Raw genomic sequence first — 14,612 nt, forward strand, 5'->3', positions numbered from 1 at the left:
TCCTGGGTAGCTGGGATGACAGGCGTGTGCCATTGAGTCTGGCTAATTATTTTTTGTAGAGATGGGGTCTATGTTGCCTAACTTGGCCTTGAGCTCCTGGGCTCAAGTGATCCTCACCTTGGCCTCCCAAAGTGCTGGGATTACAAATGTGAGCCACTACGCCCAGCTGGAGGATGCACATCTTAAAGATTTAATAGGTGCTGCCAAATTGCCCTCCAAAGAGACTATGTCAGTTTATAATTTCAGCAGTAGTGAATGGGAATGTACAGGGGTATTTTATTTTATTTTATTTTTTGAGACAGAGTTTTGCTCTTGTCCCCCAAGCTGGAGTGCAGTGGTGCCATCTCGGCTCACTGCAACCTCTGCCTTCGGGGTTCAAGCAGTTCTTCTTCCTCAGCCTCCCAAGTAGCTGGGATTACAGGTAGCTGGGATTACAGGTGTGCATCACCACACCCAGCTAATTTTTGTATTTTTAGGAGAGACGTGGTTTCACCATGTTGGCCAGGCTAGTCTCAAACTCCTGGCCTCAAGTGTTCTGCCCACTTGGGCCTCCCAAAGCGCTGGGATTATAGGCGTGAGCCACCACCCAGCCAGGGATATTTTAAAGTAAATCCTAACTATTATGTCATTTTCACCTGGAAATACTTCTGTATTTTTTTGCTAACAGATAAGGACATTTTTTTGTGTTTTGACATAACCATTATCACTTCTGAAAAATGAATACCTTTTTACTGATGGTTTGTTCAAATCAGAATTCAGACAAGGCATTCAAAATGCGCATGTGGAAAGGAATACTGAAGAGGATGCCCACGCTCAGCGCTGCAATTTTGAAACCCTGTCAGCTGGGGGCAATGGCTCATGCTAGCCACTTGGGAGGCTGAGGTAGAAGTTTAGGCTTGAGCCCAGGAGTTTGAGGCCAGCCTGGGCAACATAGCAAGATCCCATCTGCTTTGTGCAGATGCGGGTTTGGGGCCTGAAGTGAAGGCCTCTTTTACTCTAGGCTTTTTTCTGCTGCAGTCTAAGTGATGTTTGAAGATTTCTGGTCTGTTTGCTTCTGGTCAGCCCCACACCCAAGGTTCTGCTAGAGATCTCTCTCTCTAGTCTGCGTTTTTTTTTTTTTTTTTTTTTTTTTTTTTTTTTTTTGATGGAGTCTCACTCTGTCGCCCGGGCTGGAGTACAGTGGCGGGATCTCAGCTCACTGCAAGCTCCGCCTCCCGGGTTTACGTCATTCTCCTGCCTCAGCCTCCCGAGTAGCTGGGACTATAGGCCCCCGCCACCTCGCCCGGCTAGTTTTTTGTATTTTTTTAGTAGAGACGGGGTTTCACTGTGTTAGCCAGGATGGTCTCGATCTCCTGGCCTCGTGATCCGCCCGTCTCGGCCTCCCAAAGTGCTGGGATTACAGGCTTGAGCCACCGCGCCCGGCCTTTTTTTTTTTTTTTTTTTTTTTTTTTTGAGATGGCGTCTCACTCTGTAGCCCAGGCTGGAGTGCAGGAGTGCAGTGGTGTGATCTTGACTTACTGCAACCTCCACCTCCCGGGTTCGAGCAATTCTCCTGCCCCACCTTCCCGAGTAGCTGGGACTACAGGTGTATGCCACCACACCTGGCTAATTTTTTGTATTTTTAGTGGAGACAGGGTTTCGGCATTTGGCCAAGCTGGTCTGGAACTCCTGACCTGAGGTGGGTGATCTGCCTGGCTCGGCCTCCTAAAGTGCAGGGATTACAGGCTCAGCTACCATGTCTGGCCCCAAGCCTGCCTTATTTCTGTGCGGCCTCGCTCATATGCTTCTGGGTCTCAATTTACAGGAGCTTCCTTGAAGCTTTCTAAAACAAATGCCTGGAGGTTGTAACTGCCTTCCTGTGATCTCTGCTGCGAAGATGAGCCATTTGTTCAACGGAGAAGGCTCGCGGACTATTCTTTGCCAATGTTTTTGCAATCTTACTCTCCTATTATTTGGGCTGTAGAAACTTTTACAACTGGTGAGACTTTTGCTCTCTAGACTTTACTTATTCTTTCCATTTCTGCTTAAAAAGTGGTGTAGCCATTCTTGCCTGTACTTACCTTTGTCTTGAAATAGCTTGCTAAGGCAGTCAGTAGTAATTAGCATACTCCATCATTCTGACTCTTCCCACCACTTTCCCTAGGCCAGCAGGCTCCGCAGGCAGTGGATCTATGAAAGGCAGCAGTGACTACAGGCATTCCTTTAAGCGGGCAATATTTCATCATGATATATGCCAGGCTCTCTAGCATTTTGCCACCTGACCAATAAGCCAAACTCACATATTTTAGATTTTTGTTCACAGCAGCAGCCCACATCAAGGTGCTCATTTGTTGTCAGTCAGGGTTTGGTCAGGAAAATGGAAACTACCCTAGATATTTCAAGCAGGAAGGCATTTAACATAGTGAACTAGAGGCTTACAAAACCATTATCAGGGCTGGGGGTGATGTGGTGGCAGCAGGGCCAGGGAAAGTTACTGTTAGCTTTCAGAAAATTAGGAAGTAAAAGAATTGTAGGAAACTGTTGCAGATCAGCTGGGCCCTCTGTAGGACCAGGGAAGGTGAATTTCAGGAGAGTTCTTAGAGGCTGCTGGTGCAATGTGACATCAGCCCAGAGCCTACGCCCACGCCCATGCCCACCCCTGCTGGAAGAATCCCATCTCTGCTGCTCCTCTGCTTTCTGAATCTTGTAGGGTAGCTGAGCCTCTCCTCACTGGCCAGGATCCAGGTAAGGTGGTTCTTGCTATCCAAGGGAGGGCACAGACTGGGAGGAAATGATGCTTTGTTCCAACTTCCCCTAAAGTTGAGGGGACCACTAAACCTTACAAAGATAGGAGAAACAATTCTCAGTATATTGCTGTTAAATTACGTTATAGATTAAAAGTTTGCTGTCTGGAAGTGAATACAAATATATGCATAAATAACATTTTATTTTTGTAATCATTTTTATTTATAGACTATAAAGCAATTGGCAAAATAGGAGAGGGAACGTTTTCTGAAGTTATGAAGATGCAAAGCCTGAGAGATGGAAACTACTATGCATGTAAACAAATGAAGCAGCGCTTTGAAAGGTAGGCTGCCAGAGATGCACTTGGGACCAAACACACATCCAGGTTTCAATCAATAATGGAGACTTACTACTAGGAGGGAACTTTATTAATTTAATAAAGTGTAAGATACAGTCAGATTTCTTTGGACAGTGAGGGTTATGTGCTAATGTTATGTTTACCATACTGGAGTTTACTCATATCCAGTCTTACTGTAATATCAGTGATGAATGACCACAAAAAAGTTTTTAAGTTTCAAAAGTGTGTCTCACCTTAAACAGTCTGTATGTTCCTAAAAGTTATATATGTGTTGGATTTCTTTTTTTTTTTTAATTACAAAAACAAAAAATGATATATCAACCAATGGAACAGGATAGAGAGCTTGGAAGTGAACCCTTTATGATCCATTTAATTTTTTTTTTTTTTTTTTTTTTTTTTTTTTTTGAGGCAGAATCTCACTCTGTCTCCCAGGCTGGAGTGCAGTGGTACAATCTTGGCTCACTGCAACCTCTGCCACCCCAGTTCAAGCGATTCTTGTGACTTAGCCTCCTAGTAGCTGCAACTGCAGGTGTGTGCCACCAAGCCCTGCTAATTATTATCTTTTTAAAGTATAGATCAGGTGTTACCTTGTTGGCCAGGCTGGTCTTGAACTCCTTGGCCTCAAGTGATCCGCCCGCCTTGGCCTCCCAAAGTGCTGGGATTCAGGTGTGAGCCACCGTGCCCAGCACATTTATTTTGTTTGTTTTTGTTTTGTTTTGTTTTGTTTTGTTTGAGACAGGGTCTCACCCTGTCATCCAGGCTGGAGTGCAATGACTCGATCTCAGCTCACTGCAGCCTCCACCTCCCAGGCTTAAGCGATCTTCCCACCTCAGTGTTCTGAGTAGCTGGGACCACAGGAGCAGACCACACGCCTGGCTAATTTTTGTGTTTTTTGTAGAGACGGGGTTTCACCCTGTTGCCCAGGCTAGTCTCGAACTCCTGACCTCAAGGTATCTGCCTGCCTTAGCCTCCCAAAGGGCTGGGATTACAGGCATGAGCCACTGTGCCTGGCCATGTGTTGGACTTCTGTAAATGCAGCCTTAGTCTAAATGTAGTAGAGGTCCTTGCAATTTAACTGTGAATAAATTAATATATTAATATTATATTAATATAATGTAAGTGCAGGGATTATAGGCATGAGTCACCGTGCCCACCCTGAGCCATCACGCTCAGCCTGAGCCACTATACCCAGCCTTCATTTTTTGATTAATTAATTAGTTAACTTTAAAAATAGAGGTGGGGTCTCACTGTGTTACCCAAGCTGACCTCAAACTCCCGGGCTCAAGTGATCTTCCTGCCTCAGCCTCCCAAAGTGCTGGAATTATAGGTGTGAGCCACCCACCTGGCCAAGAACAGTAATTTCATCCTCATGACATCTGGATGGGGTAGTTATCCTTGTTTTGTACATGAGGATAGGTGCTTAGAGATGTGAGGTAATTTGACATTTTTTCTAGATCACTGGGTGGGCAGAGCCAGATGTGAACCCAGATTCTGCTAAGGCAAATCCGTGTTCTTCACTGCCCAGTGCATCTGGCAGTTTACCTGTCACTAGGAAGAGGGAAGCCACCAGGTGTTCTGCTCCTTCTCTTCTAGCACTTCTTCCTCTCTACGCATTCTGCATTCGCTGTGTTTCTTTCTTTCCCTGACTGCATCTTTACTTGTAAACCACTGATGAGAGAGAATTTGATGCACAGTGTACTGATGATCCCGTATCTAAAGAGCAGACAGCTGGGTGCTGTGGCTCACACCTGAAATTCCAGCTACTTGGGAGGCTGAGGCAGGAGGATTGCTTGAACGCAGGAGTTCAGGATCAGCCTGGGCAACATAGCAAGACCCCATCTCTACAAAAATTAAAAAAACAAGAACAGACTTCCTTAAACAGCCACCTTTGACCCAAAGTTGCTGGTACAGGACTTTGAACAGTAGGGTGTGATGCTTTTTTTTTTTTTTTTTGAGTCAGGGTCTCAGTCTGTCGCCCAGGCTAGAGTGCGGTGGTGTGACCTCAGCTCACTACAACCTCTGCTTCTGGGGCTCAAACAATTCTCCAGCCTCAGCCTCCTGAGTAACTGGGACTATAGGCGTGAGCCACCAAATGCCTAGCTAATTTTTGTAATTTTTTTTTTTTTGAGACAGAGTCTCACATTGTCACCTAGGCTGGAGTGCAGTGGCATGATCTTGGCTCACTGCAACCTCTGCCTCCCGGGTTCAAGCAATTCTCCTGCCTCAGCCTCCCGAGCGCCTGGGACTACAGGCGTGCGTCACCGCACTCGGCAAATTTTTACTTTTTTTTTTTTTTTGAGACGGAGTCTCGCTCTGTCGCCCAGGCTGGAGTGCAGTGGCCGGATCTCAGCTTACTGCAAGCTCCGCCTCCCGGGTTTACGCCACTCTCCTGCCTCAGCCTCCCAAGTAACTGGGACTACAGGCGCCCGCCACTTCGCCCGGCTAGTTTTTTGTAATTTTTAGTAGAGACGGGGTTTCACCATATTAGCCAGTATGGTCTCGATCTCCTGACCTCGTGATCCGCCCGTCTCGGCCTCCCAAAGTACTGGGATTACAGGCTTGAGCCACCGCGCCCAGCCAAATTTTTACATTTTTAGTAGAGGCGGGGTTTCATCATGTTGGCCAGCCTGGTCTCGGACTCCTGACCTCAAGTGATCTGCCCACCTTGGCCTCCCAAAGTGCAGGGATTACAGGTGTGAGCCACTGTGCCCAGCCTAATTTTTGTATTTTTGTAGAGACAGGGTCTCGCCATGTTGTGGCTGGTCTCGAACTCCTGAGCTCAAAGTGATCCACTTGCCTTGGCCTCCCAAAGTGCTAGGATTACAGTCCTGGGTCCAGCCTCTTTCAAATAAGTATAGAATGTTCTAAGCAGCAGTTCTCTAATGGGTCAAGAATGCTCAGTTTATTGAAGTTCCTTCTCATACCTCCTCAGCCCCTGGGAAGATTGTGCGGTTACCTAAGGGACATGGTTTCCCGGTGAAGCACATCCTGAGTCTGCCATCTGCCAGAGTCCTCACACACTAAAAGTGCCTGGTCCACCTGAATCTTGTCTTCCTTGTCATGAGTGCTTGAGGACTAAGCAAAGGAATGAACAGAAAACTAACAAGGTGGGGCATATGGTAAATGTGCAGTGGATGATGGCCTTCCTTACTGTATGCACAATCATTTGTTGTATTTCAGAAACAATTTATGTTCTTTGCCTTTAACTTCAAAAGCAGTTGATTAGAACACGTCCCATAGGTTGGCCCAGCATGGTGGTTCATGCCTTGTAATCCCAGCACGTTGGAAGGCCAAGGTGGGAGAATCGCTTGAGCCCAGGAGTTTGAGACCAGCCTGGGCAGCAAAGGGAAACTCTGTGTCTACCAAAAAAAAAAAAAAAATCAACCGGGCGCGGTAGTGTGTGCCTGTGGTCCCAGCTACTTGGGAGGCTGAAGTGGGAGGATTTCTTGAATCCAGGAAGGAGGTGAAGCTGCAGTGAGGTGTGTTTGTGCCACTGAACTCCAGCCTGGGTGACAGAGTGAGACCCTGTCTCACTCTGCCTTCCTCGACAAGGAAGCCAAAATTCCGCTGGACCAGGCACTTTTGGTGTGTAAGGGATTTGGCAGAAAGCAGATCCAGGATGTGCCTCACCACCAGGAAACCATGTCCGTTAGGTAACTGCACACACACACAAATCCGTTTCTGCTTACTTATCATTGTGTAAATGAATCCTCAGAGTCGCCTTGCACAGCTGTGTGGGTGGTGTGAGGAATGTGAAGCATTAGTAGCAGAAAGTCGCACTGAGTCACTTGGGCAGCACGAGGTTGGTATTTGGAGCGTCTGACCCCTAGCCCCTCCAGTGTTACTTCTGCTCCTTTCCTCTGCTTTAATTCAAATAGAAATGGATAGCTTTTGCAGTAATCTTAGTTAATGTGAAGTTAAAGAAAGGTAAAGGTAAAAAAAAATACACATAATGGATTAGTACTGTGGCAGGAAGGGCACTTTCACTCCTGAGCGTTGTTTGCCTTTTGAGTCGCTCAAGGCCTTAGTTAGGGATAAGAAGGTTAGTTACTTGCCTGAGGCCTCAACAGAACTGAGTCCTTTTGGTATCTTTTCTGGTATCTCCTCAGAATTTTCCTCCACCAACACTCGCCAAAAGTACACAATGAAGAATAGGCTCTCTTTGGGCACAGTGGCTGACACCTGTAATCCCAGCACTTTGGGAGGCCAAGGTGGGCGGATCAGTTGAGCCTGGAAGTTCAAGACCAGCCTGGGCAACATGCCAAAACCCCGTTCTACCAAAAAAAGAAATAAAAAAATTAGCTGGGCATTGGTGGTGCCTGTAGCGCTGGCTACTCAGGAGAGTGAAGTGGGAGGATTGCTTGAGTCCTGGAGGTTGAGGTTGCAGTGAGCCATGATTGTGCCACTGCACTCCAGCCTGGGCAATAGAGCAAGACTCTGTCTCAAAAACAACAACAAAAAATGGTTCTCTTTTGCTATGCTTTTAGTCTATATTTTTCCTATAGAAATAGAAGAAATGGAGTGAGTCTCTTAAAAAAAAAAAAAACGTAGTCTTGGTATTTGCGGGATCTCCCTTTGTGCCCCGAGGCAGTGACATTGGCACAAGTCTGCTAAACCTGGGGTTCAGCATAGCGTAACTAGCTCCGACTCTAAAGGTCAGAACTAGCAGCTCTTCCACTTTAGTTAATGCGATCTTGAACAATTCCATAATTTCTCCGTGCCTCTGTTTATTTATACAATGGGGATAACCACAGTTATCTACCCCGTAAGGTTGTTGTGAGGGTCAAATTAAATAATGCAGATGAAGCACTTAGTGCAGTGCTGGCATACCGTAAAAAGCAACTTGTTGTGTAAATCAGTTTTTCCATAACAGATAATACAAGTTAGGAGAGCTTGAAGACTATTTTGGAGATGGAAGTGAGATGATAATAATAGTAAGATTACCGCAGTTGTTCACTACATATCTGGTGTCATGAACAGTACTAGGTGAATTATATGCATGTCATTGAATCCTGACTGGGGCCCTGGGAGGAAGATGCATTGTTACATCTTTCAGTCTAGGGAATTGAAATTCTGAGAGAACAAGTTCCCCACCCGGCCCATTGCTACCTACACGTCGTGGAGCCCAGTCTGAGTCCAGTCTGTGTAGGTCCTTCCTATACAGTGATCTTCCCACTGTTCTTCCCAGCTGCAGACGCTGATGCCACTGTCAGGTCTAGATGTGGTACATGGTTTTTCTCAAGTCACACCTCTAAGCAGTCCTCACATTACTTTTACAAAAACAAAAAGTCTGCTGTGTAAGGTTATAGATAAAAACAAAGGGCCGGGCGCGGTGGCTCACGCCTGTAATCCCAGCACTTTGGGAGGCCGAGGCAGGCGGATCACGAGGTCAGGAGATCGAGACCATCCTGGCTAACATGGTGAAACCCTGTCTCCACTAAAAATATAAAAAATCAGCCGGATGTGGTGGTGGGCGCCTGTAGTCCCAGCTACTCAAGAGGCTGAGGCAGGAGAATGGCGTGAACCTGGGAGGCGGAGCTTTCAGTGAGCCAACATCGCGCCACTGTACTCCAGCCTGGGTGACAGAGCGATACTCCATCTAAAAAAAAAAAAACAGAAAAAAAGAAAGGCAAGGAATTTATGAGTCTCTCTAAAAGCCTTTTTTTTTTTTTTTACTTAAAAGAATATAATATGAAAAACCTCAAACATACACAAAATGAACAGTAACCCTAGGTATCCAGCAGCCAGAATCAGCAAGCCTGCGATTTTTATTTGATGTATGCCTCCACCCAGTGTCCTTCCTCTTCTTGGTCATTATGCTATGTCTCCATATAGTTTGGGCTGCTATAACAAATTATACTGTATTCTGTGTGGCTTAAACAGCAGACATTTATTTATTACAGTTCTGGAGGGTGATAAGTGCAAGATTAAGGTGCTGGCAGACAGGTCTGGTGTCTGGCGAGGGCTTGCTTTAGGATTTGCAGGTGGCCATCTTCTTGCTTTGTCCTCAAATGACAGATAGCAGAGAGAGAGAGAGGACACACGTTCTCTAGAGTCTTTCTGGCATTTCTTAGAGCTACTAATGCCATGTGCTCGAATTACCTCTCAAAAGCCCCGCCTCCTCATATCATCCCACTGGGAGTTTAGGGTTTCAACGTGTGAATTTTAGAGGACACAAACATGCAATCTATAACATTATACAGTTTTTTAAAGGTAAAATTTGTATACCTTGAAGTGCACATTGTTTATCTGTACAGTTTTGGCAAATGGATATTCTCGAGTAATCAAGATGTGAACAAAGAACCGTAGAAAGTTCTTCCTTGTTCCTTTTCAGTTTCCCGCTGCCATCCCAGGCAATCACTAGCATGTGCTCTTGTGTCCATCTCCTTTCACTCAGCATCATGTCTTTGAGATTTATCGTGACTGTTATTCAGTAGTTTTAATCTCTTTTTTTTTTTTTTTTTTTGAGATGGAGTCTTGCTCTGTTGCTCAGGCTGGAGTGCAGTGGTGCAATCTCAGCTCACTGCAACCTCTGCCTCCCAGGTTCACGCAGTTCTCCTGCCTCAGCCTCCTGAGTAGCTGGGACTACAGGTCTGTGCCACCACACCCAGCTCATTTTTATATTTTTAGTAGAGACGGGGTTTCACTGGACAGGCTGGTCTTGAACTCCTGACCTCAGGTGATCCACCCGCTTCGGCCTCCCAAAGTGCTGGGATTATAGATGTGAGCTACCACACCTGGCCAGTTTATGCCTTTTTAATGTTGAGCAACATTCATTACAATCTGTGACTACAACACAATTTCTTTATCCATTTTCCTGTTAATGTACTTTTTGATAGTTTCCAGCTTTGGGCTACCATGAATAAAGCTGCTATGAAATTCGAATTCTTAGGCTGGGTGTGGTGGCTTGCTTCTGTAATCCCAGCACTTTGGGAAGCTGAGGCACAAGGATTGCTTGAGCCCAGGAGTTTGAGACCAGGCTGGGTGACATACAGCCTGGTCTGTATGTCTTATGAAGAAAGACTTTTAGTATGTTTTTTTTCTCTACAGAAAAAAAAAAAAAAAAAGACCGGGGCATGGTGGCTCGCTCCTGTAGTCCTAGCTACTTGAGAGGCTGAGATGGGAGCATTGCTTGAGCCTGGGAAGTTGAGGCTGCAATGAGCCATGATCACACCACTGCACTCCAGCCTAGGTGACAGAGCAAGACCCTGTCTCAAAAAAACAACTAAAGAAATATAGAAATTCTACTCGTGCATATATGTTTTCATTTTTTCTTTCTTTTTTTTTTTTTTTTTTTGAGATGGAGTTTCGCTCTTGTTGCCCAGGCTGGAGTGCATTGGCATGATCTCAGCTCACTACAACCTCCGCCTCCCGGGTTCAAGCGATTCTCCTGCCTCAGCCTCCAGAGTAGCTGGGACTACAGGCGTGTACCACCACACCTGGCTAATTTTTTGTATGTTTTTATTTTTTCTTAGGCAGTTACCTAGAAACAGAATCACTGGGTCAAAGGGTAGGTATATGTTTGACTTTATAAGAAACTGACAAGCCTTTTCTCAAAGGGATTGTAGCTTTTTATTTTATTTTTTTATTTTATTATTTTTTTGAGACAGAGTCTCCCTCTGTCGCCCAGGCTGGCTATCTTGGCTCACTGCAAGCTCCAACTCCTGGGTTTATGCCATTCTCTTGCCTCAGCCTCCCGAGTAGCTGGGAGCAGAGGTTGCCCACCACCAGGCCTGGCTAATTTTTTTTATTTTTATTTTTTAGTAGAGACGGGGTTTCACCATGTTAGCCAGGATGGTCTCCATCTCCTGACCTCATGATCTGCCCACCTTGGCCTCCCAGAGTGCTGGGATTACAGGGGTGAGCCACCGTGCCCGGCCTGTAGCTTTTTATATTACCACCAGCGAAGAATGAAAGTTCCAGTTGCTCCCTATTCTCTCCAGCATTTGATGTTGTTATTCTTTTAAGTTTAAGCCATTCTGGTGATTGTATGGAACTATCTCCTGCTAGTTTTAGTTTCTACTTCCCTGATGACTAATGATGAACACTTGATCATGTACTTACTGGCCATTCATGTATCTTCATTTATGAACTGCCTGTCCAAGTTTTTGCCCCTTAAAAAATTTATACCTTAAGAAACAAGCTATCCTAAGGGAGAAAAAAAGAAAAAATAATTTAAAACATTAGGCTGTTTGCTTTTTTATTGAATTTAGGAGTTCTGTATATATTCTGTATAGACGTCTTTTATCAGATGTGTTTTACAGGTAGTTTCTCCAAGTCTGTGGTTTGCTTATCCATTTTCATTATGGCATCTTTTCATGTGCTGAAGTGTTTTATGTCAGTGAAGTCCAATTTATGGAATTTTTTGTGGTTACTGTTTTTTGCTTTCTGTCTTAGAATAAATTTTTGCCTATTTACAGGTTGTGAATATATTCTCCTGTATTTTTTTCTAAAAATCTTTATCATTTTAACTTTTTACATTTAGATCTGTGATCCATCTTAAATTAATTTTTGTGAATGGTGAGCGGTAGGGATCAAGCATCATTTTTTTTTTCCCCAAATGAATATCCAGTTGTTCCAGTATCATTTGTTAAAAAAAAGACTTTCTTTGCCCTCAGTGGATTATTTTGCCGAAAGCTAATCGACTGCAAAAGTGTAGGTCTGTTTTGGACTCTCTATTCTGTTTCATTGCCCTTTTTGACTGTCATTATGCCAATACTATACTGTTTTGATTAATGTAGCTCAAAAGTAAATGTTGAAGTTAGATATTAAAAGTCTTTCTTCTTCTTTTTTTTTTTTGAGACAGAGTCTCGTTCTGTCGCCCAGGCTGGAGCGGAATGGTGTAATCTCCGACTTCTGGTTTCAAGCAATTCTCCTGCCTCAGCCTGCTGAGTAGCTGGGATTGCAGGCACCCACCACCACGTCCAGCTAATTTTTGTATTTTTAGTTGAGACAGGGATTCACCATGTTGGTCGGGCTGGTCTCAAACTCTTGACCTCAGGTGATCCACCTGCCTTGGCCTCCCAAAGTGCTGGGATTATAGGCGTGAGGTACCATGGCCGGCCTCTTCATGTTTTTAAAGACAATTTTGCCTACTCTAGGTCCTCTGTACATCCATATACATTTTAGAATCAGCTCATTTTTTTTTTTTTCCTGTGAGGATTCTAGGAGTATAGCTCATTAATTCTATTAAAAAATAAAACCAACTGGGCACAGTGTGTCATGCCTGTAATCACAGCACTTTAAGAGGCTGAAGTGGGCTGATCACATGAGCCCAGGAGTTCAAGACCAGCCTGGACAACATGGTGAAACCACATCTTGACTGAAAATACAAAAATTAGCCAGGTGTAGTGGCACACACCTGTAGTCGCAGCTGCTTGGGAGGCTGAGGTGGGAGGATTGCTTGAGCCTCGGGGGTGGAGACTTCAGTGAGACAAGATCATGCAGCTGCACTCCAGCCTGGGTGATAGAGTGAGAACCTGTCTCAAAAAAAAAAAAAAAAAAAAAAGGCTGAGCGCGATGGCTCACACCTGTAATTCCAGCACTTTGGGAGGCCAAGGCGGGCAGATGATGAGGTCAGGAGATCAACACCATCCTGGCTAACAACAGTGAAACCCCGTCTCTACTAAAAATACAAAAAATTAGCTGGGCTTTGTGGCAAAAATTATTCAGTTTTGAATAATAACTCAACCTTGCATTCCCAGTATAACTGGGATTCCCCACTTAGTCATAACATGCGATCAGTTTTACATATTGCTGGATTTGATAGTATTTTGTCAAGTATTTTTGTATTTGTACTCATAAGGGTTACTTTTTTTCCTTCCGTGATGGAGTTTCACTGTGCGGCACAGGCTAGAGCGCGGTGGTGTGATCTTAGCTCTCTGCAACCTCTGCCTCAAGCAATTCTCCTGCCTCAGCCTCCCAAGTAGCTGGGATTACAGGCGCGCACAACCATGCCTGGCTAATTTTTGTATTTTTAGTAAAGATGGGGTTTTGCCATGTTGGCCAGGCTGGTCTTGAACTCTTGACCTCAGGCAGTCTGCCAGACTTGGCCTCCCAAAGTGTTGGGATTACAGGCGTGAGCTACCATGCTTGGCCTATACTTTTCTTACTATATAAAAGTCTTTGTTAGGGAGTTAGGTGAGGTGTCTCACACCTTTAATCCCAGCACATTGGGAGGCTGAGGTGGGAGGATGGCTTAAGCCCAGGAGTTTGAGACCAGCCTGGACAAGACGAGACCTTGTTTCTACAAATAAAAAACAGCTGGGCATGGTGGCAGACACCTGTGGTCCCAGCCACCTGGAAGGCTGAGGTGGGAGGATGGCTTGAGATCAGGAGGTCAAGGCTGCAGTAAGCAGTGATTACACCACTGCACTCCAGCCTGGGCAACAGAGTAAGACCCTGTCTCAAAAAAGAAAAAAAGAAAAAGAAAAAAAGTCTTTATTAGGTTTTGCGGCTGGGTGCAGTGGCTCACACCTGTATTCCCAGCACTTTCAGAGGCTGAGATGGGTGGATAATTTGAGGCCAGGAGTTTGAGACTAGCCTGGCCAACATGGCAAAACTCTGTTCTACCAAAACTACAAAAATTAGTTGGGTGTGGTAGTACATGCCAGTAATCCCAGTTACTCAGGAGGCTGAGGCACAAGAATGGCTTGAATCCCGAAGGCGGAGGTTGCGGTGAGCCGAGATTGCACCACAACCTGGGCAACAGAGTGAGACTCTGTCTTTAAAAAAAAATGTTTTGTTAGATTTTGGTATAAAGTTTTTCAGGCCTAACAGAACAAGTTGGGAAGTGTTCATTCCTCCTTTTTTCCTGAAAAAGTTTGTGTAAGAGTACTTCTTTTTTAAATGTTTGAAATAATTCACCAGTGAAATTGGTCCAGAAGTTTTCCTTGTGGGGAAAGTCCCCCCCCCCCACAATGATGTTTATTATAACATCATTCATAGTGATAAAAAGACGGAGTCACGGTGAAGTGGTGGAACAAGCAATGACCTCAAGGCACATCAGCCTCAGCCTCCCAAGTAGCTGGGATTATAGGCACCTGCCACCATGCCTGGCTGATTATTATATTTTTAGTAGAGACTGGGTTTCACCATGTTGGCCAGGCTGTTTTCAAACTCCTGACCTCAAGTGATTCATCTGCCTCAGCCTCCCAAAGTGCTGGGATTACAGACTCTGTCTCATAAATAAATAAATAAATAAATATCCCCCTTAAGAAGGTAGAAAAATAAGAGTAAATTAAGGCCGGGCGCGGTGGCTCAAGCCTGTAATCCCAGCACTTTGGGAGGCCGAGACGGGCGGATCATGAGGTCAGGAGATCGAGACCATCCTGGCTAACATGGTGAAACCCCGTCTCTACTAAAAAATACAAAAAATTAGCCGGGCGTGGTGGCGGCGCCTGTAGTCCCAGCTACTCGGGAGGCTGAGGTGGGAGAATGGCGTAAACCCGGGAGGTGGAGCTTGCAGTGAGCTGAGATCTGGCCACTGCACTCCAGCCTGGGCCACAGAGCGAGACTCCGTCTCAAAAAA

General features: G+C 45.2%; 1 protein-coding gene across 10 annotated transcripts in view; it reads left to right on the forward strand.

Annotated features, from left to right (window-relative positions):
- MOK (MOK protein kinase) overlaps positions 1-14,612 on the forward strand; it is an 85,411-nt gene that overhangs the window by 19,048 nt on the left and 51,751 nt on the right. For all 10 annotated transcript variants that reach the window (XM_050796744.1, XM_050796746.1, XM_050796750.1 and 7 more), the window contains exon 2: positions 2,953-3,067. In XM_050796744.1, coding sequence (XP_050652701.1) covers positions 2,953-3,067 — 115 coding nt within the window. The remainder of the gene's footprint in view (positions 1-2,952; positions 3,068-14,612) is intronic.

The sequence above is a fragment of the Macaca thibetana genome, chromosome 7, assembly GCF_024542745.1.
Source record: "Macaca thibetana thibetana isolate TM-01 chromosome 7, ASM2454274v1, whole genome shotgun sequence".
Classification (NCBI taxonomy): Eukaryota; Metazoa; Chordata; class Mammalia; order Primates; family Cercopithecidae; genus Macaca; species Macaca thibetana.